We start from the raw sequence: 23,530 nt of genomic DNA on the forward strand, positions 1-23,530 counted from the left end.
GCGATGTCAGTGCACGTTAAAGAACCCCAGGTGGTCGAAATTTCCGGAGTCCTCCACTACGGCGTCTCTCCATAGCCTGAGTCGCTTTGGGACGTTAAACCCCACAAACCGCTTTGCGGCTCTTGGTATCAAACGCTTTATCCAACGTGACCTCTCGTTTCAACGAAATAAACAAAAACCTCAATTAGTTTTTTAACTGAAAACATGACCAAAAGCCTCACCCCTTTCGTGTTAAACTGCCAGCCCGTTGTGCTGCGTTCGAATCTGGCGCAGCTGCACACAGAAGGCGCCACGAGCCAATGCGCTCACGAGATAGGAGCCCACATCATTGCATTCTCCCACGTATCAATCGCAGTGATCACCAGCGATTTGTTTTTATTTTATATTAAGGATTGGGAAGGCGACGTAACTCTTTCCAGGTAGGCACCTAAAACGCACTAAGGAGAGAAGGGCTGAAGGAGACAGTGAAAGGAGAAGGAAGTGAGGGGAAAGGAAAGAAGTACATACCTCGTGCAGTCCAGAAGTGCAAGATAGGATTATCCATTTCAGCTTGGCTAAAGACCATGACGTCGCAAGTGACCGCATCCTCACACACTTTAGAGGCGACGTTCACAATACCGGGAAACGGAGAAGTGGAATGGCGCGGGACCCTTCGCTCTCTCTCTGTCCAGGAAAGGGGCCATGCGCCGAGCTGACCTTGTCCAACCACGGGGGATATATGGGTAAGCAAACTAGCGCACTTCAAAACAAAGACACAGGAAGGGAACGACAACACAGCGCTGTGTTGTCGTTCCCTTCCTGTGTCTTTGTTTTGAAGTGCGCTAGTTTGCTTTCCAAGATGATTTACCAACTAGCCCGTTCTTCCACCCTTGCAGGATATATGGGTACCGGGCTTTGTACGCGGCCACCACTGTGGGTACGGCACACGTTTGTTTGATATACGCATTTCCCTTCTTAACAGCTTTATTAACACATATCTCTCATGCTCGCATGGACCTATTCAAATTGCAAGCGATAGTGATAGTGGCCCGATCAGTACCAATCGAAAGGCCCAAGCAGTTCCCTTCTTCAGATACACATGGACAGGCAATATTCCCACACCACTGTAAGAACTGTAAGAACAGGACCACTCAGTTCCTGCACTCTGGAATCGTGCATCGATTTCTAGAGTTTTCAGAATCCTCCTCTCAAATGGTCATGCTTGGAGGATGCATCAGACGCGCCGCACTGTTTTTTCTTCTTGCAGAGTGATAGTGCTGTCTCACTCCTGGCCATATTATTATTCGTCCCAGTAAGAAACTTTGTTTCGCTGCAGAATTAAGCGCCAAAAAGGTCGGTGGCTTATCGATCAGGACCGCAAGTCAGAGTGCCAGCCCTTGACGGTAGACAAAAACTTTTAAACCATTGAAATGTTTAACGAACACCAACACCGTTTACTATTTTCATGCATATAAGCGTTGCCCGCGCGACATCAGCCTGGCCTGGCATCAGTACAGTGGCGCGCAAAATTCGCAAAACGGCCATATGAAGAGGCTAAGACACCAACGAAACTGCAGCTATTCCTACCCTTTCACTACGTTTTTCTTTTTTGTTTTTTGTCATACAACACGCGACTACGCCTATTGGCCAGATCGTGCACAACTCCGCGCTCGCTCCCTCTCTCTCCAACTCCTGTTGCAGCTATCGCGACCCTTTTCTCTCCTAGTCCAGTTCAGTTTCCAGGTTAGAATACCCAGACAGGTTAACAGTCCTCCCTGCAGGGACACGCCTACTTTTCTGTGCCTCAAACGTGTATATTTCCAACTGTTTAATCGTCTACATTCCGTGCAGAGAACGCAAGTCAGAGACTATCAGGCACGGAATGCTTACAGGCGGCGCGAACTAATAGAGAGCTTTAGTTTACCGCGATCCGCTACCGAGATCCGCCACCGCACGTTCCACTGCGCAGGGAAGTGCGCTCTCCCTCGAGTCCGGCCGTGACTGCGCATGCCCAGATCCCCTTGACGCCGATAGATGACGCCACATACTGGATGTCGGCACACAGACCTGCCGCGTCGGGACCAATCAGCTTGTGCGTCCCCGCCCACGCGCGGTAGAGGGCCACGGTAGCGGATCACGGTAAACTCCACTTCCCAGGCAATGGCCAGTAGAGGGCCTGTTACCCCGTACCGCTGAGGGGCTTTACGTACCGCTCATCCAACCGTACGGCGAGTCGGAATAAACGCTCAATATGGCCGGCGCCGCGCTTTCACCTTCACGAGACCATGGTTCCCTCATAAAAGGAGGGTGCTAACAGCGAAAAAAAAAGGCATAAATACGCCTAGCATTTAAGGTCCGTAAATGTAAATGATACACCTCTTGTAAAAAAACTTGCATCCATGCCCTCGACGCCTCCCCCCCCCCCCCCTTAAAATCGCACTGTCGGCCGCTTTCAATGAAGACCTTGCCACGTGACTTAATGCCGAGGTCGGGCCAAATGGAATGTAAAATGGAACCTGGTGGAATACCACCCCTGCTTTATGAAGGAGGCGTTTGTAAAGTAAGAGCCAACCGCTACGACCACGTGTGGGAACTCTAAGAAAGCGAGCAAATCATGAATGAAAAAAAAAAAATACTAGGTGCCTTTCACAGAAATTATCACTGACATTCGACAATTCTGACGTAGCTTCTCCATAACATCCACTTTCGAACTGCTTGTGCACAATGCAACATTGAAATGGAAGCTTCCCTGCGTCTGTGCCACCAGCTAAGTTGCGGCCTGATCGTATTAGTTCTACACGTATACATATTCACGCCCTCCCCGCTTGCTCTCTGTAGTAAAATAAATAAAAGTTTCAATGCTTCACCCTCTCTCTCTCTCTTTATGTTAAGGCATCTCACCGACGCGCCAAAGCACCACTATACTACACCAGGGTCCTCGCAGTGAACGTCTACGGATTAGTTCCTTGTTCGAATTCTTAAGTTAGTTTTAAGGCACATTACCTGAGTTCGGAAAATTGCACATGAGAGCTTTCCCTCCCCTCCACTCAAACTCGTCACAGTTACAAATTAAAATGACCTGTCATCATATTCATGTGAACGGTGCTGTGGGCCTCAGATTCCTGAGTCATGTAACAGCAACCCCCCTCCCGCGATTTAATCTGTTGGGGCTGTCGCAAACGTCCCATTACGCGGCTTCAAACAGACATAGTGGCCAGGGAACTTTTGAGGGAGAGTATTTGCGAAATCGTCATCATCATCCTTTATTGTTACCTAAAAGATCCCATCAGGGACGTTGCATAAGGAGAGGGGTTCCATTTCATTGCTGTTGTTTTTTCCCCCCTTTCCAAACTTATTAGATCTCCGTTAGTGTCTTTATCGTCAGAATGCCATAACCTGCCGTTAGAGGCCAACTTCAATTTCTCCTCAGTGTCCCTCCAACAGTTGCTGCGCCGAGAGTTTAATCACGCGGTCACTGCTGTCAAATGCCAAGACGTTCACAAACGAGAGCCTCCAATCTCCAGAAACCTCCAGGCTTTCAGAAAGTGTCAACAGTGCGGACCTACGGTGAGCCAGCTGAGTTGGACCACGGCCTGACACTGGAAAACTGCACAGAGGTCAAGTTCTACTGCGGCCCGTCAATCTGACAGAGCTCAGCCACATTTCCGCATACACTCCCTGAGCTACACCATGTGCCTCTTGCGTCACGCTATTCCCCTTCTTTCCCACCTTGCACCTGGCTGGCCTCATTTCTTCGGTGGGTAGCTTTACAAACTTGATTTTTAAGACAAGGAGCATTGTTTCCTCCATGAACAACAACAACAAAAAAAGAATCCGTAATTACAAACTGCCACATAATAGCGCCCTATATAGTCTAGAGCGACATTCGCGAGGGCATTTGTCAATCTCCCGTAACAACGAAAACCGTGACGTCGGAGTTTCCAGCTGCAAGTACTGGACTCGTGGAACCTCTATAGTTAGCCGAGTCGGCTGGATAAGCTGAGGGCATAGATCGCTAAAGAAAGCACAGCCCCGAGTACACGACCGAACGAGAGGTGCGACTGTGACTTCCACAAGTCAGCCCATAAGAGCCGAGAGTGAAAACAACCTTGCTATGCCTCGTAGACGATTCATACTTTTACTCAGCATCCCTACCCTCCCCCACCTCTTGCTCGTGTTTCGACAGACAAGCTACAAGAACTGGCTGGCATAAGGAATCACTCGTTCCCTACAGTGCTTGAAGAAGCTAATGGTGTCTACAAGAACATTATAGACACTCGAGAAAGCTTTCGCCGTGCTGTTGGCCTCCTCGATGGCATCACTAAGACATTGCTGTAAGCCATATCAACGCACACGAAGTAGTCGTACCTCACTGGTCCTCACCCGGACGGGAGCTGCGCTGACACAAGTTCGGTGCGTCATTAACAGCGCCCGGCCGTTCTCCAATGATCGAAATCTTGCCACATAACGATACCACAGCAGATAGACAGAATCTACCTTGCGGGCGAAATGTTCGCCAACCTCGCGCAGACCCTCCGGCATAAAATAACACGGTGGGCCCCCGACAGAGTGGACTAGGAACTAGCCGTCGCGCTTTCCAACGTAACCACGTGGTTGCTCTCGGCAATAGGGACAACGGAAGAAAACTATTCGTGTAGTCGGTGTCATAGCTTACGATAATAAGTTACTGCAGGTTAGGTTACGACAGTAAACTACCCGATGGCAGTCGAACTGGCAGACAAAGACCGAGGGTCACATAGTTTTCTCACAATGAAAGGCGCGCAGGAGTACTCGTAAAAGACACGTCCGCTAGTTTGAAGTACTTATTTCTCCTACCTGCGAACTGACACAACAGTCTTCCAAAGCACGAACACAACTTTGAGACTTCCTAACTACAGCGCGACCTACTATGGAAGACCGCAGTTACGGACTGCAGTTATGGAAGACCGCCGCTAACTCACCCGACAACTTGTTTTGCCGCACTTTGAGACATCGTCCGTGGCGCTTTCGTCTGCGCGAGCGAATAACCTCCCGAAGACAGTGTGACAAACCGCTCTTTCAGCGGAAAATGCAAAGGTTCGCGAGCACGCACAGCCCCGTCTTAAAGCCTTTACAGCTCCGAACTTGCGGCCCTAATCAGCTGTGCGCCTTATTTTCTCAGGCTTTTTAATTCCACACTTCTGACCCCGGCTGAGCGCAGTGCAATCTGAGGCAACGATGTCACGATACATCACACAGGTTGAGAAACGGTCCCGTCCTGCACTCCACTCACAACGCGCACGGTCAGCTATAGTTTAGCGCGCCAACCTAACGCACCATGGGAGCTCCTCGAGGCAAAGCAGGCTTCAATCGTAGGAGTAGTAACTATTCTCCACAGCGGTCAGGTTTCGTAAGTGTAAGAATTCAGTGCTAAGGAGCTACTCTGTCGCCGGCAGCTTCGGGCAAATCGCTCGGCGCGGCGCCCTAAAGAGCAGTCATGCGAAGGCCTAAGCTGGTTCCATAACTGGAACACACTTCCGGGAGCCGTTAGATGCTGCACGGCAGCTAACGGTTACACAGTGTACACACGACGCGCTGGCGCCAGACAAGACGGCAGGCCGAGTGGGTTACAGACTACTCATACTGGTAAAATGCATCGCAAAAAAAAAAAAAAAAAAAAAGTGTGCGCTCTTCCCGCCAGCTTGCTCCTGTTCCGAGTGCTTACCTGCTTCTTACTTCACAAATATCCCACAAAGCCACCGGTTATTTTAACAAGTACAGCTGAGGAAAAGCTCGCAAGACGCCGCCATTCTGAATGGCTGGCTGCCAACGCTCGACGTAAGCCTCCTTGGACCACAGCGCTTACCTACAAGTAAAGCACGAGTCGCGTTCCGTGCTATCAGGCCTGTGCTTCCGAACAGCGCCGTTCAATGTGGGGTCCCCTTCAAGGCACCCAGAAGCCCTTTCTGCTATGACTTCCGCACCGGATGCAGGCACAGGAACGAGCAATGCGCGGTACACATGGCTGTCCTCCACGTACAGTCAGCTTCCGAGCCACTTCATGCGTCTTGTAATGCATTTGTTGATGGTAAGATTTTTTGCCCTATGCTCTCTCCACTGGAAAGGACCTCCACTAACGTTAAATCAGTGCCACTCCATGGCTCAGAAGCGGACCCTGTGGGCTCTACTCTACACGGCTCTACACTGCCGTGCCAACGACGACCTGCTCGCCTTAACTGTTACCGAGCAGAGCACACAGCACGCTCAAGAGCTGGTGGGGATTGCACACTACAAACGCACAGCGAAAAAGCCTAAGGGCATCACCAAGCGCCACGAAGAACCGATATCTCTTGGTACGATGAAATGAGATGGCGCTCTGCGCTTGGTCAACCCCGTGGAGCTATGGGTATACCACATTCTCCAGAACGCCCACTCGTCCCCAGCCGACGAGACTTAACGGGCATCAAACTGACAGCGTGGGGAACACATAAAACTGAGGCTGAGCCCTAACCTCTGGGGGAGGGGGGTTAACGGATACACACAAAAAAAAAAAAAAAAATGTGGTAAGCACGTACAACCTGGTATAACACCGCCAGTATTACCAGCACTGCCTCACGGTGCGCCGCTTCGCGCGCATTTACACTTGACGTTTTCGAACACTTCCGAAAGTGTTTAAAGCGCGCACTCTGTCCGCGGCTTCCAGGACCTCCTTTTCTTCTCGGAGCACCAGCTATACAACCGCGGACTCGGCGTGCTCACGTCAGAGGCGCACATCCCATTCAAAAGTGTGCTGGCGACATGGTAGGAACGAAAAATATATAGTATAACAGTGCAATAAAATGGCAGCGTACGACACTTCCTTCGACTAAAACCAGAGGTGGCAACATACCTTCGGCGAGCCTGGTCTAGCCACCATACCTGGTCTAACGGGCCAATGGCTGGAGTTGTCTGACGTTCGGCAGACAAAGAGCATCAGGGTTTAACAGCTGTGAGAGGTATCGTCGTAAAAGAGCCAACACGTGCTTGCTTATGTAAAGTGAATAAAACTTCACTCTGTAGCAGCAGCCCCCTATGGCATGGGCTATCAGCCTGCTCTCCCAGCACCAGAGACCCCTCTTAATTCCTCCCCAAATCTTTCCTTCTCCCATAGAGTTTCTTACTCTTACATAGAGGAAAAGCTGTGTCGCCATCTGTGGGAGTTTACATGGAGTTTCCTGACGACCAGTTCAGCCATCGTGGGCGCCCAAAGCATTATGGGCCTGATAACTAACGAATGCAGACCTACAACTTTTCGCCAAAAATAATGCAAAATGTTATTCTATAGTAAAAAAATTCCTAACTTTCAATATTGTGACTATAAATTGCAAAAAGAAAGAGAAACAGCATGTCAGTCCGAAATTTGTCGAATATAAGCGATGGCTCTTTCTCTTATTGGCTAAGCTTTCAGCCGCCCAAATACCAATATTTCGCATTTAATAGGCACACTTTGAGTAAATATTTATGGTTGCCCAATTACTTTAGGAAGTTTTTTAGTGGCATTTCGGAAAAAGAAACCTTTTATTGGCGTGGTCTGCTTTCGCGCCTTCGCTACTATGGCTTTTGCGGTCTACGTTCACACCTCGAGATGATTATGATGATGTGAAAAGGAGAACATAGTAACACCACTCCGTGCACCCGAGAAAAACCGACTGTCCCGCACTAAGTAGGACACCGGCCCATGATTCTTAGCGCGCCCATGGTGGCTGATGTTCAGCGCCCTCAGCTTTACCTCTAGTTAAGAGTGTAAGAAACTCTATGCCTTCTCCTGTCCTTAGCCCAATCACACCCCCTGGAAAATGCGAATAACGGGTGTCCCGAGTTACCAGAATGCACATAGTTGTACTAAGGAATGCACATCGTAGCTTCTGGAGGCGTGACCAATAACGAACGCTTCCTGAAAGTCACTATAATGCCCGCTGGACTCCAGTGGGCATTTGGCGACTGCTACAGCGGAACGGGGTTTGCAATAGTCGAGAAAGTGGGCGCTACGAAATCCGCGGGTATACGACGAAAAGGTCTACACCACTTCAACTAGCCCTAAAAATGCAGACGACGTCACAGTGCCTACTTCGATCGACATGCTCCCGAGACTATGCAGCAGTATTTGCTTGCGCTCACGGAACTTCCGAAAAAAAAAAAAAATCGGCCCCCCAGCTTCAGCCCGCAGCAGACTGCAATCTGGTGATTACGGGGTTCAGAACCGCAGGAGATGACCGAGATTTGGTGCTGCGCCAGGCTCTTCATTACGTCACTTTACAGAAGCGCAACGCGGGCTAAGCATGTTTCATTGCTCAAAATACAGTACAGCTATAGAAGCAAGCGGGTTTTGAAACTCCAAGGAATGTTCAGCTAAAAGGTAGTCGCTATCCGCATACGTACGACCACGACCCAAGGTCACAGTGGTCTTCACACCTGGATCTGGCAATGTGGCTTTTTGGGCACCGATCGAAAAATATCGAAAAAAAAAAAAAATAAAGCCAGATTAGTGAACTCCGAATGAGCAACTTTACACTGCTGAGAGCTGCCAACCATCCTGTTGCAGCAAAGAGAGGCAAACAAAATTACTCTAATTAGAATGTTCTGGCCCGGTGTATCGAGGCGGTGGCAGCCGTCGCCCGGTTTCTAACGCGTCTTCTTGGACTCCACTATCCCAGACTCCGCACGGAGCTAAGGTATACCTTCTCGTTGTCGCTCATTAGACTCATCTATGATCTGTTCCTTGGCCTCATTTTAACCACATTCAGTTCCGAAGCCTACTATCTCCAGTCTACTTTAAAACCCCAGAGTGCATATGATCGCTTCTGTGCCACGTGTGCGCGGGGTCGGAAAGCTCCCCATCGCTATCTCTGTTCTGCACGAGACACGGGCAGACGCAACGCAGCAGACGTTCCGAACTGTTATTGGAATGCCGGGGCAGCACTGGCCGCGTTCCGATCGGAGACGAAATGAAAAATGCATGCTTGTGCAGTGCGATACGCGAGTAGACACGATAAAACCGTGGGCGAGTCCAATTTGTTCGAAGATCTCCATTACGGTGCATCGTTCTTTTTTCTTCCTCTTCCTTTCCTCGCCTGACGGCGCGCTTCGGGTGTCCGTCGTGAGTGAGTCAGCTACAGCGCTTTTCCTTTCCCCGCAACCCACCACCGCATTGACGATGCTCTATCCAGCAGAACACGTGCATACCTTAGAGCACACGTCTCCTGTTCGCAGTTCACTTCCATCGAAATGAAGCCGTCTCTGTTTCGACATAAACGAAACTCAAGACGCCCATGTATGGTGCGACGTCAGTGCATGCATGCTAAGAACCCCTGGTGGTCGAAATATATCCGCAGGCCTCCATGGTAGGCCGCCTCCGACTCCCTTCATTATTTATTGCACCTGCTCCTTCTTCGCTTCCTTACCGGCGTCGTTGAGGTGTCCACGCAGAGGTGACGCACTTACGCGTCATTTCCTTAGCTCGCAACCAATTTTTGGTTTGATTGGTTTGGTTTGTGGGGTTTAACTCCCCAAAGCAGCTCAGGCTACGAGAGACGCCGTGGTGGAGGACTCCGGAAATTTCGACCACCTGGGGTTCTTTAACGTGCACTGACACGGCACAGCACACGGGCGCCTTGCTTTTCGCCTCCATCGAAAAGCAGCCGCCGAGGCCGGGATTCGATCCCGCGTCCTTGGGAACAGTAGTCGAGCGCCGTAACCGCTTTTTATTTCCCACGTCTGGGATTCAGGGACTTAAATTGTTAGGTAGCTGTAGCATCTTATAAGATACTCTCATGCAAATTATCTAAGCTTCTGATGCGTGGAAAAAAGAAACTGCTTTACAGTTTGCTGTTAAAGTAGTTAAAACTGGCACACAAAACCAATTGGCTGCGTTCTTGGAAATAACTGCGAAGCAAATGCGGATTATTGTAACATACTTATGCTAAACGTGCTAATACGTAGTCTCAGCTTCTGATATACAGCGAAAGACCGTTTCTGAAGTTTGTCCTGCGCTCACAGCAAATGAGTCACACCCCCACAGAAAACAAATTGGAAATGTTTTTTTTTTATTTTTTTTTATTAATAGAAAAAAGAAACTAGTAGCCTGCCGATGGAGCATTTGAGAGTATGTTGGTTGTTAAAGTGCTGTTAAACAAATTTCCCAGAAGGTATGCGAAGTCTCCGAGTACAAATTTATATCGGTCCTCGCAATCGCGGCGACCTGGAGCTCGTAATCGGCAAAACGGTGCATCGCATGCCACCGACACAGGTGAGGCGCTGACCGCCCTCGGATCATAGCGCACTATAATGTAAGCATTGGTCAACGACCAGGCGAAAGAAATGCAGACCATCGCGTGCCCAGTCCCTCGTAACGACCTAAAACATACACGAGCTTAAGATAATAATAAAAAGCACCCCTGTCTCAGGCCAACAAAGAGAACGGGAAGGTGTCCGTTGGTCCACAGGATATCGACAAACAGAGATTCGCCAAGGGTATACAACTAAACCGCATGCCCCACTAGCGACCGAGGTCGGATGATTGCACACAGCGAAAATTGCTTATTGCGAAGCGCACAGAACGTGGACCGATTTTCGAATGCGCACACTTTCGAAACTAGTGGCCAAGCGGCAATGGGGCACCCGTTCCAACGCCACCATCCTATCGGTCCGGCCATGCGTCCTTGGCGGGACAAAGGCGACCAATCTACATCCCCGCAACCTGTGATCTCAACCACCAACTTGAGTATTTTGCCATTAGGAATGCATGGTAGAAAACGGCGCGCAAAGATGACGAAAAGACGACAAAAACTGTAAGGAGTTCAGATCCCCACATTTCTTTATACTAAGGAACCAATGGATACCAGATTTCATTTTCCAGGGTTTCATGACTGCCGCGGTCCGCACTGGCGCCTCGACAACCGCCGTGCCTTCCATCCTCCCCAGCAAGCCCGGTGACCTGTGCGGATGGGTAAACTCTGGTAGTGACGCAGTCTGGTCGCCGCCAACTCTGCATCATCCCTTTACAGGCTGGTCTCTAAAATTTTGACACACCTCTGCCAACTTAGGATTCCCAGTGCAACGTGGCCGAAGCAAAGGGCTGCCGCGGATACCTGAAGGTACGTAACCGCGGTAACTCAAGAACCGAAGAAGATGGCATCAATGAAGTATGGGCATTGCGTTGTGCTTTATGCCATACACGCAGCTAAGGCTAACACGCTCCAAGCGCAAGGAAAACCGGGCCGGGATGACAAGTCACTCCCACTGCACGCAGACAAAGCACAAACAAAACTAGAGTAGACGGTGAAGTTGGGCTCCGTTGCGTATAAACCGATAAAGTCAAGGAATCGCGAGCGAAGAGAACGTCACCGTTACATGTCAGAGTCGCAATTAGAGTGGAAGTCTTCGAGCGCCGATTGCGATGTATAACAAACAATTACAGATCAGAGCCGTTCTTTCGTTCCCTTGAGCTATTTTTGTTTGTTTGTTTGTTTGCAACCAAAGACAGGTGTCACTATAAACGACCAAGCATCTCAAAAGCGTGATCAACTCTAATAGCCCAACTATCATAGATAAATGAATTTTACACAGACATTTAATGGGATTATTTGGTAGATACTTTTCAAACGCCAAAGGAGCCTATAACGGTGCATTATGACTTTATGAGACACGCCACAGTGGAAGAAACCAGATTAATCACAATCACCGGCACTCCGACAACCTGCGTACACAGACCTCCGCAAAAATGCGGCCGACGCGGACGGGACCATAGCCGCGACCCTGAGAGCATACGGGTCGAACGCAGCGGTAGCTTTCACCGCCATCACAGCAATCACCAAGTTGGCGGGCCAAGATCACAGCGAGAACCTGCGCGTTTCTCAGACTCGCTTATCGCCGCCTGCACCCATGCGCGGTTCGCCATCACGACGCCCTTGGCGTCGCACGCAGCATAAGTATACAGTCTGCCCGCGCACCTACATTGAGCACGTTATAATGGTACGTGGGATTCAACGTTCCGAAGTGGGAAACGGGTTAAGAGGGAATGGAGGGCTCCGAGTTTATTCATACCAACTGGCGTTCGTCAAGATTCACTGACACTGCACAGGTTACGGGCGTCTGTTGAAATTCATCCCAACTGAAATGCAGTCGCTGTAGCCGGGATACAATCCCTAAGCACATTGAATTACACTTTTCTACTAAAATTATAACATGCACATAATTTTTTTTTTCTTCTTGCAGTACGCCCATAGCGCCTGTGCACACACGCACGCACACAGGGTATGGCAGATTAACAGGGTTCCACAAGCGTTTATAATCAGATTTACTGCGGCGCTGTGAAGATAGGTCAAACCAGCTGGGCAAAATCCCTCCTGTGCAGTTAATTGCTTAGTTGTATCAGACTATAGCAGTGCTTAGCTTGTTCAGTGCGTACAGCTACAGAAACAAACAAATGCAAGATCATCCCACATGCAACTTGCCCAATATTAAATATTCTAGCTAGTGCAGCATCTACTCTAGGTCTTGGGGTCACCACAAAATGAGCACAACACATAAGATACCCCAGTATTCACAGTGCACACACCTCGATTATTAACCAACTATGCAAAGGCTATCGTTTAGGATAAATTCTTGACAAAAAAGAAAAGTTCTCACATTTGACTTTACTCCCTCTTTACATTTGACTTTGGCTCCCTCTCTTATGTATGATGGAGGTGCACCTTTGTCAAGCTTGGGAACGTGTAAGCAACAAGTAACATATTGAGTTACAGTTAGAGTTAAGTAAGAATTAGTTTCACGTAACAGGACTGTAAGAATAATGTAACTAGGTTCACAGCCGTCCACCTTAAACCATGTACGACATTTCACAATCAAACACCCGACAGATGGTAACCATCAATACCAACCTTCCCAAAAGTAATCACTCAAAGAGGTCTGCTTCTCAGCAATTTGGCACAGAACATATGACGCCTCTTAAAGTCTATATAAATCTATGTAATGCGAGGAGAAACGTCCTCATCTTTCCACACCTTTTGGTCTACACGCGGCTCCACTATACAGCTAAGAAACCAACTTCGTTGAATGGTTAGTTTTGGCAAAGCAAATATCAATGACAAAAAGTGGCAACCGTATGTTATGCAATATCAGTACCTGTTAAAAATCCCCATGTGGTCAAAATTTCTAAAGCCCTCCACTACAGTGTCTCTCACAGCCTGAGTCACTTGGGGCATTATACCCCAAAACCAGACCAAAGACCCGGTCTTCAAAAGATAGAGTTTTAGGATGTGGTGAAAGAAAGCTGTGCTGCTTATATAGGATACATCATGGGGCGGGCTCCAGCTCATTCAGGAATCCCCTAAATGTACCTATAAACTGGACATCAAACCAAATGGTTATAGGCGTGGTGTAGCTCAATGTCGCCTGCAATAAGGTGCTCCAAAGATTCTTCCCGCAAATGCTGCTTCTGGCACTTAACACTTTTCCCGGTAGCTGAAGAGAGGACAGCTGCTTGCTTACGTCACCAGAAATGGTGAGCAGAGCATGGTTAGAGTACGGTTAAAAACCACACGTACCGCTGCAGATGAAACTCATCTCACAGTGTTAACCTACCAAAAGGAAAAGCAAAATTAACCGCAAAATTTTTGAACAATATGGCGAACTTTCTTGTAACCACTAATCAGGGCTCACAGTGCATGCAGTGACACACACAACTATCAAGAAAACCTATCATGACAGTTTTAATTCCTTCAAGAGTAGCATATAATAGCCTGCAGCACATGTTAACTGACCACCTTAAATTCTTTGCCATGCCTTACTGTGCATAACCCAGCAGTGAAAGGTGCAAGCCTAGTCCTAAGCTTTTTTTGTAGATACTATAGATATACCCAGAAACCACGGTTCCACTCATATGAGCACCAACCACTGCACTGAGCCACCAAAACGAAGATAACAGGAAGTCTGCTTTCATAAATCTGAAATCATTGCTATAGCCAGCAGTATAAGTTGAAATTCAGTCAAGACAGTAAAACTACATATTGCCCATGTCATCTACTTGACAAATTCCATGCACTGACAAGAGTGACGCAGTCAGTGTAAGCAATGCCCCCCCCCCCCCCCCCCTCCATAGCCCCAGACTTGCTTCCATGGCTCGCTGGAGAGATATCCGCAGAGACACCACGCTTGGCTTTATCTGCCAAATTCCACAAGATAACGGTTTCGTCGAATCAATAGCCTGTGTAGGGCTCTTCCAAGCACCACGGCTCTCTCAAAACATGCCGTAACAGGACACGAGGGAACTAATACCACATGACTTTCAAAGCCACAGCTGAGAAAGGGCCATCTCAGAACTTCATGTACTGCTCAGTGATAAGCTAACATTTAAATACAAGCCACAATGATCACCTCATGGGAGTTGCTAGTCCAATATCACTCATCGTGCTCTCTGATGGTAGATCCCAATAGGTAATGTTTCGTGGAACTTGCAAAAACACCAACAGTAGCTGCAACGATTATAAACAAATTGCAAAAGAATCTTTTGAACTTTGTGTTGCGGCAATACAAGTGCAAAAAGCGGTACTGCTTGACAACTGCACCCCAGAATATCATTCAGTCCACAGAAGTGTGTAATAACCCGACGTCCACCATAAGCTTTGTTTCGAAGAAGATAAGAAACATTCTGACTCAGGAAGACCGCTTCCAGTGCTGTTGCCACGTGCAGCATAGAATGGAATAACAAGGAAAGGATGTAGTGTGGGTTTTGCACTTTTATTGTTATCTTAACCACAGCCTCCCTGTGCAACTCTCTTTGTTCAAGTAAAGAGGTTTTGCATGATTATGGAGATGCCTCCAACCCATTCTTACATCATGCACGTAAAAAATCAAATCAACAGAGTGAAAGCTTTTGACATTCCCGAGACACAAGGTGCAATGATGGCTTGTGTGTACTTTGTTGGAAAGCATATCATTCAACAACATGTGAAAAAACTTACACATGATTGCAATGTTAAGTGCAATTCCCACCCAATCACTACTCATTTCAATGAAAACCAAACTGAACGACTTTTAAATCAAACCAATGAACAAAATTTGGAAGCTGAAACGACTATTATGTGTTTGCAAAGCAGTGCACATATCACCGTTTATGTCGTTCGTGCAGGTGACATTAACATGCGAGTGGCATATAATTGTGTAGCGCAACATATACCGACCACCCCATTCAGAAGGGCTCATAGCCCAAGCATAGAGCGAGTGACACATTCCCCACGTTCCACGAGCAGAAACTAGTGTGCAGTTAGCTGTATGCAGAATACATCTTAGGTTCCTGCTTAGCGGTCACCAAGTGACTGGTAAATACAGTAAGATGATCAGACCGAAAAAATTAAGTGTTCTAGGAGTAAGTGTTCTAGGCGCATCGGAGCTAGCGGCGACCGGCTCCTCAGTCGCTATCTGCGGGGACATGACATCATCCTGCTCGACCAGATTGTCAACGAATGATCTCAGAGACGTTTGGATCGCTCTAGCCAGCGCGCTGAAAAGCGTCTTTCCGCGGCGAGCGGCACGAAGCGATCGCGACCAACGCAATCGTCAGCATCGTCGGACACACACACACATACACACCGGAGACGGGCAGGGCAGCGATCAGGAGGCGCAGAATGCCGCGCCTTCCTGCCAAAGCAGAAAAAACATCTCGCTTTGACACCTGCCCCGGACGTTATCGGTGGCTCCCCTACGCGAAACCGGCGCACAGCCGGCGTGCTCAGCGCCGGCGGATCGCGGGCGTGTTCTCGGGGCTGGAACCCAGCGGCGTGAAGCGCCGGCCCCCCGCCGCCGGCGCGCACGCCGAAATGCTAATGCCCCCGCATCAAACAATCGATGAACACCGCTGAGGAGGAGGGCAATGCACGAGATCTACGCCGAAAACACACACACACACACGCACGATACCCCCCCCCCCCCCCCCCCCCCCCCGGAGCACGCACGCACACACACCGGGTTCGCGCTCCGGGAGTGGCGGCGGCATGTGCCGGGGAAGCGGTGGGTTGTTGTACGCACCTTGACAGCGTCTCCCCGGCTCGTCGACGGCTGGTCGAGCCCGCTCATGCCGCGATGGTGTTCTGTCGGCGCCGCCGCGGCAACAGGTTCCGCCGCTGAGCTTCCCCCGTGGTCGTCCTCGGGCGAGCTAGGACTAACCTTAGGGCTTTCCGTCGACGGCACCGAGACTGCCGCCGCTGCTTCGCCCCGGTAGCTGGCTAGGCGCAGCGCCGTCGCGTCGTGGCCGCCGCCGGACGCCTTGTCGCCGCCGCTCTTGGACTTGGACAGCTTTCGCATGCTTCGGCGGCCGCCGTCACGGACGTCAGCATCGGGCCAGCGCTCTCCCGCAGCCCTTCGCTACGCTACGCGCTTCTTACGACAAGGCCCATTCAACCGGCGTCGGCCGCACCGACAAATCACACACACGCACAAAACACACACACACGCACAACGGCAGCAGCGTGGGGTTGGTCGGTTCGTCGTTGATCAGAATCGCTGGAGCCGAGGTTATGAAAGAAAACTTTCTGGCCTCCCCCTCCCGATCACGAAACAACTCTTCGGAAACTTGCTCCCAAGTCCGGCACGGGACGTCGCGCGGGAGGACCTAATACCGCGAAGAAAGTTGCCACGGGGAAAGTAGGTGATTGTGGTCCTTTTTCTTCTGAAGCCTGGCGTCGCGTTTGCCGGCCAGAGCTTGCTGCAGACGATTTTTGCAAGAGGGGAAGCGGCTGCGCTGGCGTCGAGGCTAGATCGCGCGCGCACAAGTTTGCGCGACTTTGACAAACGAGCGCGCGAAGACAAAACTAGGGCCGAAATAAAACTACTCTCACACCTTTGGCCAGGAGTCGATGTCAAAAGGCGGTGCAGACTTCCGCCAAGGATGCCAGCTGACGACCACCACCGACCGCGTTGCTTGCAAGGCTTCACTCTAGGCTGCGCAGAGCTGACGGCGATGCAAGCTTGCCGCTTCGAGCGCTTGCGAAACCGAAGTTGGACCGCTCTGCAAAATCTTTCCTACACGTTATGCCCTCGTAGCACATTATTTGCTGCTATTAGTAACTCCTCCTAACATGCTTGCTGTTTCGTAAAGCACAAATTAAACGTTGTCACGCCCGTTGTATGAACTGCTAAGCATCGAAGCGTTGCGATGTGTCGTCCGCTACTGACAACTTGCGCTACCTGGTTGCAGCAGAGCGCCCTACTCCTAAGCGAGACTGGCTGATGCACTGGCGGAGCACCGCCGAGCGCTGCAAAAAGACCGTGCCGAAAACTCGCCGCTGCGCCTCACCTAGGTATGCTTCTGCTCATTCCGGGAGATACGGGCGTTCCATTGCACTTGAGGATCCTCGCGCTGCAAAATACCCTGCAAATTCGACCTGCGAACTAAGATTTTTCTCAAAGATGCATCCCCTCGCTGCAGCCGTCAGCCGCATCCGCGGCCATACGCAGGAAAAAGTGTCCGGCTGCGTAGTCGCCGATGCGCACTAAACGGCGGCCCCCGGGCCGCTACGTCACGCCCGGGGATCGCCCGGGCCCCCGCCTGCCGCTGCCTGCAGGGACACCGTGCGGCCAAAATTCGAACCGCTCATTTGAGCCGCGGTTGCAACCACGGTCGCAGAGTTCTCGCTTAGGCTTACGCTCTGCGAGTAGCGGTAGACGCGAAGCCCGGGCTCCTTCGAAGTCGCCATCGCTGCAAGTCCTGTGGCGAGTTCCGGTTAACGGCATATTCAACTTCCGCTGTAACAGTCGTTGCAGACGACGTCCCGTTCCATAGCCTGCCAAGCGGCTTCGCATCGGGTAAGGACAGAATTCTGGGCGGAAGGATATTGCGGTATCGGAACAGTAGCGCTTATTGCGTACTGTTAGGATTGTGACACGGGGTGTTATCAAAAACTGCTAAGGTGGTGTGCGCGTGTCATCATTGCAGCCGTTTGCACGTTGCCGGCAATATTTCTGAAGAGAAATTTCTCACTTGTATCGCATCATCTTGTGCTGCCGTTAGCCTGGAGACTACCGGTCGTTTCGCCTTTTTTTATTTTTTCTTGCTGCGGGTATGTTTAAAAAATAGTGGGGGATATACGGAAATCGCTTTATACTTGTGATTTTCCTTTAATTTTAGTACTCTAGCTGTAAAATAATAACCCGTACCTTAATAAGTGCAACGCTGCCACTCAAAGCTGACAAGCTATGTAACCCGTCTTGTGTACAGTCTAAAAATTTAAAATTGGCGCGCTCAATCGCTATTGGTTGTGGCCCGGAACCGGCGTTCTTCGGGACTTGAGCGGGCCACCTGAGTGGCTCGGTCCCTTCCATGGCAGAGTGTTTTCTGGGGCACTATATGAATCTGCCGCAGCCTTCACTTCTGATTATTCAGTGCCAGCGTTATCTGTCGGAGCGCTTCAGCTGTGCCAACAAGCGTCTGCTGCAGAGCCTGTAGCAGACGACGCGGCCTTCTGTCATGGCCGAATCACGCGCGAGGGTCGGGCCCCGCCTCCGCCACCAAGGTCCGTGCTGAGTCCCGGGCCCCGGGCTTGCCCGGGGTCCGCAGACCCTAGATGGCCTCGCCCCTCCTCCACACCGCGCACTGTCAGCCACTAGGTCACACGGTCGCTCTCCCTTTCCCCGGTCTCCCCTTACCGGCGCGGGTAACAGCGACAAAAAAAAAAAAAAAAAAAAAAAAAAAAAAAAAAAAGAAAAAAAAAAAATCCTGTACGAGAAGGGAAAACACAGAAAATGGGAAGAGAGAGAGAGAGAGAGAGAGAGCACGCAACAGCCTCCCACCAGCAGAGACACTTCGAATCCTCGCGTACGTCCTTTCGTTACGGAGCATCTGCGATAACTTATATAAAAGATATGGGCGATGACAGTGCTCGCTCAAAACTCAACCACTGTATGCAAACGAAATCGACGGGCTACCCGTCCGATTTTATTGCGCCGCGGTTGCGATGCTAAGTCGGCGGCGGCATCGGCAGCACTTTATTAAATAGAGAGGGAGAGAGGCAAAGGGAAGGGGTAAAAAGAAAGTAAAATCTGACAGAGAGAACGTCCCTGACTTGATGCTCCCGCCGGTGGCGGACGACGAGGAGGAGAACTAGCAGCGGGGGTGGGGAAGAGAAGAGGTAGGGAGCGTAGTAAATCTTACGCTCCCCGAAAAGTAGGTCAATGCTCGCGGAAATGCGCGCCGCTTAGTGGGCGCCGTTGCTCTTCACAATAGGCGTCATCCTCGCCGACCTGCACACATTAAGCGGCGCCACCTCCCCCGTTTTTTGTAGACAGCGCGCGCACCGAAGCGCCGGGTTATGTGACAAGTGGTTCGTATTGACATGCTGCGCGCATTTATGCAAATTTGGACCGCGCGCACAGCATACTACACAGTCAGGAATGCGAGCCAAACAGGAGCTCGATGCAATGCACCCGTATGCAAGCGAAAACAACCCAGCTGCGCAGAGCGCAGTGCCATAAAGGCTAGTACAAGTGTTCAGAAAGGACAAATGGAAACATTTGTTCAGTGAGCTTAATTGCTGCGACATTTCGTAAGCCATCTGCTATGCAAAGAGAAAAAAACGCTTGTTCGATTGGACTTAAGCACTCTCGGTTCTAGTTATTGCAGTGCTGAGGATGAAGCGTATGCAAGACATTCTCTCAGAAAAAAAAAATTAACTAGCAAGGCTTGCGTCCATTAACTAATTGCTTGCGCAATGCATTTGATAAAGCCCAAGCACTGTGATGCAGCGTTACCTATCATTGTGCAACCTGGGACATTCGCTTAGAAATAAAAGAATTAACTAGCAAGACTTGCGCCCTTTAACTAATTGCTTGCGCAATGCATTTGATAAAGCCCAAGCACTGTGATGTAGCGTTACCTATCATTGTGCAACCTGGTTTCCACACGACTTACGCGTTGCTCTGGTGGGCGAGACTTCGCAGGCGGCCATAACACCAAGAAAGCTCTCGAAAGGAACACAGTGTTGGTATCACGAATAGAGTTATGCAGGAGCAGGTCAATTTTCAGTGAATGACTTTTAATAATGCGAAGTGCAGCAAAGTCCGTGTGCGCAGGCTGCCGTAGAAGGAAAACAAACAAACAAAAAAACAAGCGCTCAAAACGAATCCATCTTTGTGGATCCCAAGAGAAGAAGGGGGCGAATTAACATGAGGAAGGCGAGAAAACTTCGGCAGTGGCAATATAGTTGGACATTGCGATCAAACTGACATCAGCATCACTGCGGGCGCTAGGAGATATCCTTGCCCAGTCCCAGTGAAGCAATGTCCCTGTGTGTGTGTGTGTGTGTGTGTGTGTGTGTGTGTGTGTGTGTGTGTGTGTGTGTGTGTGTGTGTGTGTGTGTGTGTGTGTGTGTGTGTGTGTGTGTGTGTGTGTGTGTGTGTGTGTGTGTGTGTGTGTGTGTGTGTGTGTGTGTGTGTGTGTGTGTGTGTGTGTGTGTGTGTGTGTGTGTGTGTGTGTGTGTGTGTGTGTGTGTGTGTGTGTGTGTGTCTTTTTAAACAACTAATTCCTCAGCCTCGCAAGGACTATTAAATGCGTATAAAATACATTTTCCAGCTGTTTATCACAACTTGTCATGACCTTCTCCAGAAAAGCAGCCTACGCTTCCTTGAAGTCATATGTATTAAAATTTTCAAAACACTATGGGTATTGAGTTTTTAATCGCGACGTCTATAAAATGTCTTTTTCCTTCAGTTGTGGTCATTCCTGCCAGGCAAAACATAGATGAATTAGCGATCACAAATGCAGTGAAGTCTCGTCTTTAAGTAAAAAAAAAAAAAAAGAAATTCATGATGCAGATTATCTGTCGCACATGCTGGTATCCGGGTAGTCAGCGGACTTGTTAGAAAGAAAAGAAAAGGAAAAGCGGAGGAAATGGGGAGGGGAGAGGGAAGCCCTGCTGCCGGAACTTGAACTCGAAGAGAGCGAAGATGAAAGGAAAGTTGGGGTCAGTACCACTTCAAACAAGACACGGTCTATGTCGCTGCAACCGAACATGTGGTCCACAATGCCTTCACAATTTTGACTAAATTACCAGGGTGGACAGCTCACACTGGCCTATACGGGCGACCAACGATTCGGAAAAAGTGGAGGAGGTAGCGGTCTCCCTCGTGATAAGCTCTACCTCAGCCCTACATATCATTAACGACTCGAAAACAGCAATAAAGAACTACAGCAAAGGCAGATTATTCCCTATTGCATGAAATTGCTCTTGCCTCACAAGCGATAAACCGTCTCATACTGCTAATCTGGGCCTCAGCACCTTCCTCTCTTCCGAGAAATTCAACCGGGTGATGGGATAGCTCCTCAGGAGGACAGCGAGGAGCCTATGGTTAATTCTTAACTAGAAATCACATTACACTTCCGTAAACCTCGTATACCTATATATTCTCAAGGAAACAAATCTCTCACAGACGCACATGAGGCTACCTTGCGAAAACTACAGATGTATCTCTCCCAAAACACTACTTATTGTAGGTTATGCTAACATAAGGCCAACCTAGAAAACAAACTGTGGGCATGCCCACGAGATCCCCCTGTGCGGGATCTGCAGCTTTCGACCTGTGCGCCGTGGGAGGCCGCTATGCTGCAGCTCGGGCCCAAAAATCCGACTCGGGGACATCGAGCGTAGAACTCAAATGGCCAGAGGCCAAGGACACCTGACACCAGCGCGGAAGCCCCTGCCCATACCAGCCTGATACTTCCTCCTCACAAAAAATAAAAGTTTGTTCTCCCCCTCCTTCTCTCCCATTCATGCCTTAAAAGCAGGTCATCTATTTAACGATTTTAGCCGTGAAATGCCGCAAACACTTGGCAGCAAAAAAAAAAAAAAAAAAAAAAAAAGGAAAGAAAAAAAGCAGCAAACAAAAAAAAAAAAACCCCGCGAGCACCATTTCTGGGCGCATATACAGAGGCAAGCCGACGATAGCTTCTGCAACAAACTTTCCTACTGCGAACCGTTCCTACGCCTCCTGCGCGCACAAAAATGTTGCGGAGGCACTCATAACAACTACTGCCGGTGCAATCAGCCGCAAATCGATTAGAATATAGTGCCGCAGTGGATTGTTTCGTTTTCAAAGGCCGCGGTCATGATCATGACCGACCACCTAAGCGCACTGGCAGCGTGATCGGTGAAACATTCTTGCCAAAAAAGCAAATCACCTGTTTAGGCTAATATTCGCAAAACTTGTGAGAGTCGCCTTTCTGAACGAGATATTTACCTCTCCAGGAATGTGTGACCTCTCCTTTGTGCAGAGCTAGCTGCCTCACTGAGTAAGAGGAATTAGGTACCAGTAAAAGACCCACGAAGCATGCACAACCAAGAGCATATAGTAGATGACGAGCTCAGAGTGTAGCTAACATCACTTTTGCAGCATAATAAAGGGTGTCCAAGCTAGCTTTAACCAAGGGTTAAGAAATGAAACATTTAAGGTAGGCCAGAGAAACCACTTGTACACAGCTGCCAGCCATCTGGTGCACCACAGGGAATTTTTTATGTTTCAATTAACTAATTTGTAATTAAAAAATTCTAATTTATAACTATTGTCTTTAAGAAATAAATGAATTTGCAAAGTTGGAGAGCATATTCTGAAACCCCCATTCCATTTTTTTTCCGATAAAGAAAGCCCCAAGTGTATCGTTTTTCCAGGCTCTAAAGAATGCCCGCGAAATACAAACGAATATCACGTGACTGGCGCATTCGTGCGTCACGATTGTGCTGCTCTCAAACCAGGTTTCAGTGAACGAAATCATCTGCTACTTTGGTTCCACGACCTCGTTTCTTCATCCGCTTCAGGCAGTCGGCGCACGTGACGGTGCAAGTCGCAGCGAGCTCACCCTACGGGGAACAACTAGCTCTACAAAGGCTAGAAGAGTCTACCCGCCACCTCACAAAACACTATGTAAAGCCGAGGAACATAAGCTTCGGCTCATGCAAACAAACACACTTCCCACACCGAAAAGGTTACACCAGTGGTACCCCACGCTGCACGGACCTCAGTGTGGGCACTGCGACTAAATTTCAGGCACGTATAACATGATATGGGAATGCAAGAACACAGCCCTGGTAGATCCAGTCCCCAACCCGTCTAGACAGCAATGGGAAGGCCATTCTGTACAGCGATGACCCACAAGACCAGCGAACCCTGCTGAACAGGGCTGAAGCTGCGCTGAAGGCCAATGGACTGCCAGACTAGGAGGTCCACCCATCACGGTTCTAAAATAGCCTTTTGGAACTTAATAAAGAGTTTTATCCATCGTCACCGCGCTGGCTGCAACCATCGCCAACATATCAGCCAAGGTTCTGGTACCAAAGTTACCAGAACCAGCTTGGCTGGGAAGTCGAGTCACGGCCGTAGCTAATTTCGTTTACTCACACCACGATTGAGAGCACCACAATCGTGGCGCACGAATGTGTTAGTCACGATATTCTTTTTGTTTTTGTATTTCGCGGGCTTTCTTTAAAGCTTGGCAAAAAGATGCACGTGAGGTTTTCTTTATCGAAAATAAATGGAATGGGGGTCTCAGAAG

The 23,530-nt window shown here is 49.4% G+C and overlaps 1 protein-coding gene across 2 annotated transcripts in view; it reads right to left on the reverse strand.

Moving 5' to 3' along the window:
• Sur-8 (leucine-rich repeat protein shoc-2) overlaps window positions 1–17,449 on the reverse strand; it is a 103,660-nt gene extending 86,211 nt beyond the window's left edge. Inside the window, exon 1 of one of the 2 annotated variants that reach the window (XM_084576266.1) lies at window positions 16,021–17,449. In XM_084576266.1, coding sequence (XP_084432392.1) covers window positions 16,021–16,296 — 276 coding nt within the window. In that variant the 5' untranslated portion in view covers window positions 16,297–17,449. The remainder of the gene's footprint in view (window positions 1–16,020) is intronic. The other variant, XM_084576265.1, reaches the window with a different exon arrangement.
• Window positions 17,450–23,530: the final 6,081 nt, after the last annotated feature.

This window comes from Amblyomma maculatum, chromosome 8, assembly GCF_055883805.1.
Source record: "Amblyomma maculatum isolate TAMU_Amacu chromosome 8, ASM5588380v1, whole genome shotgun sequence".
Lineage (NCBI taxonomy): Eukaryota > Metazoa > Arthropoda > Arachnida > Ixodida > Ixodidae > Amblyomma > Amblyomma maculatum.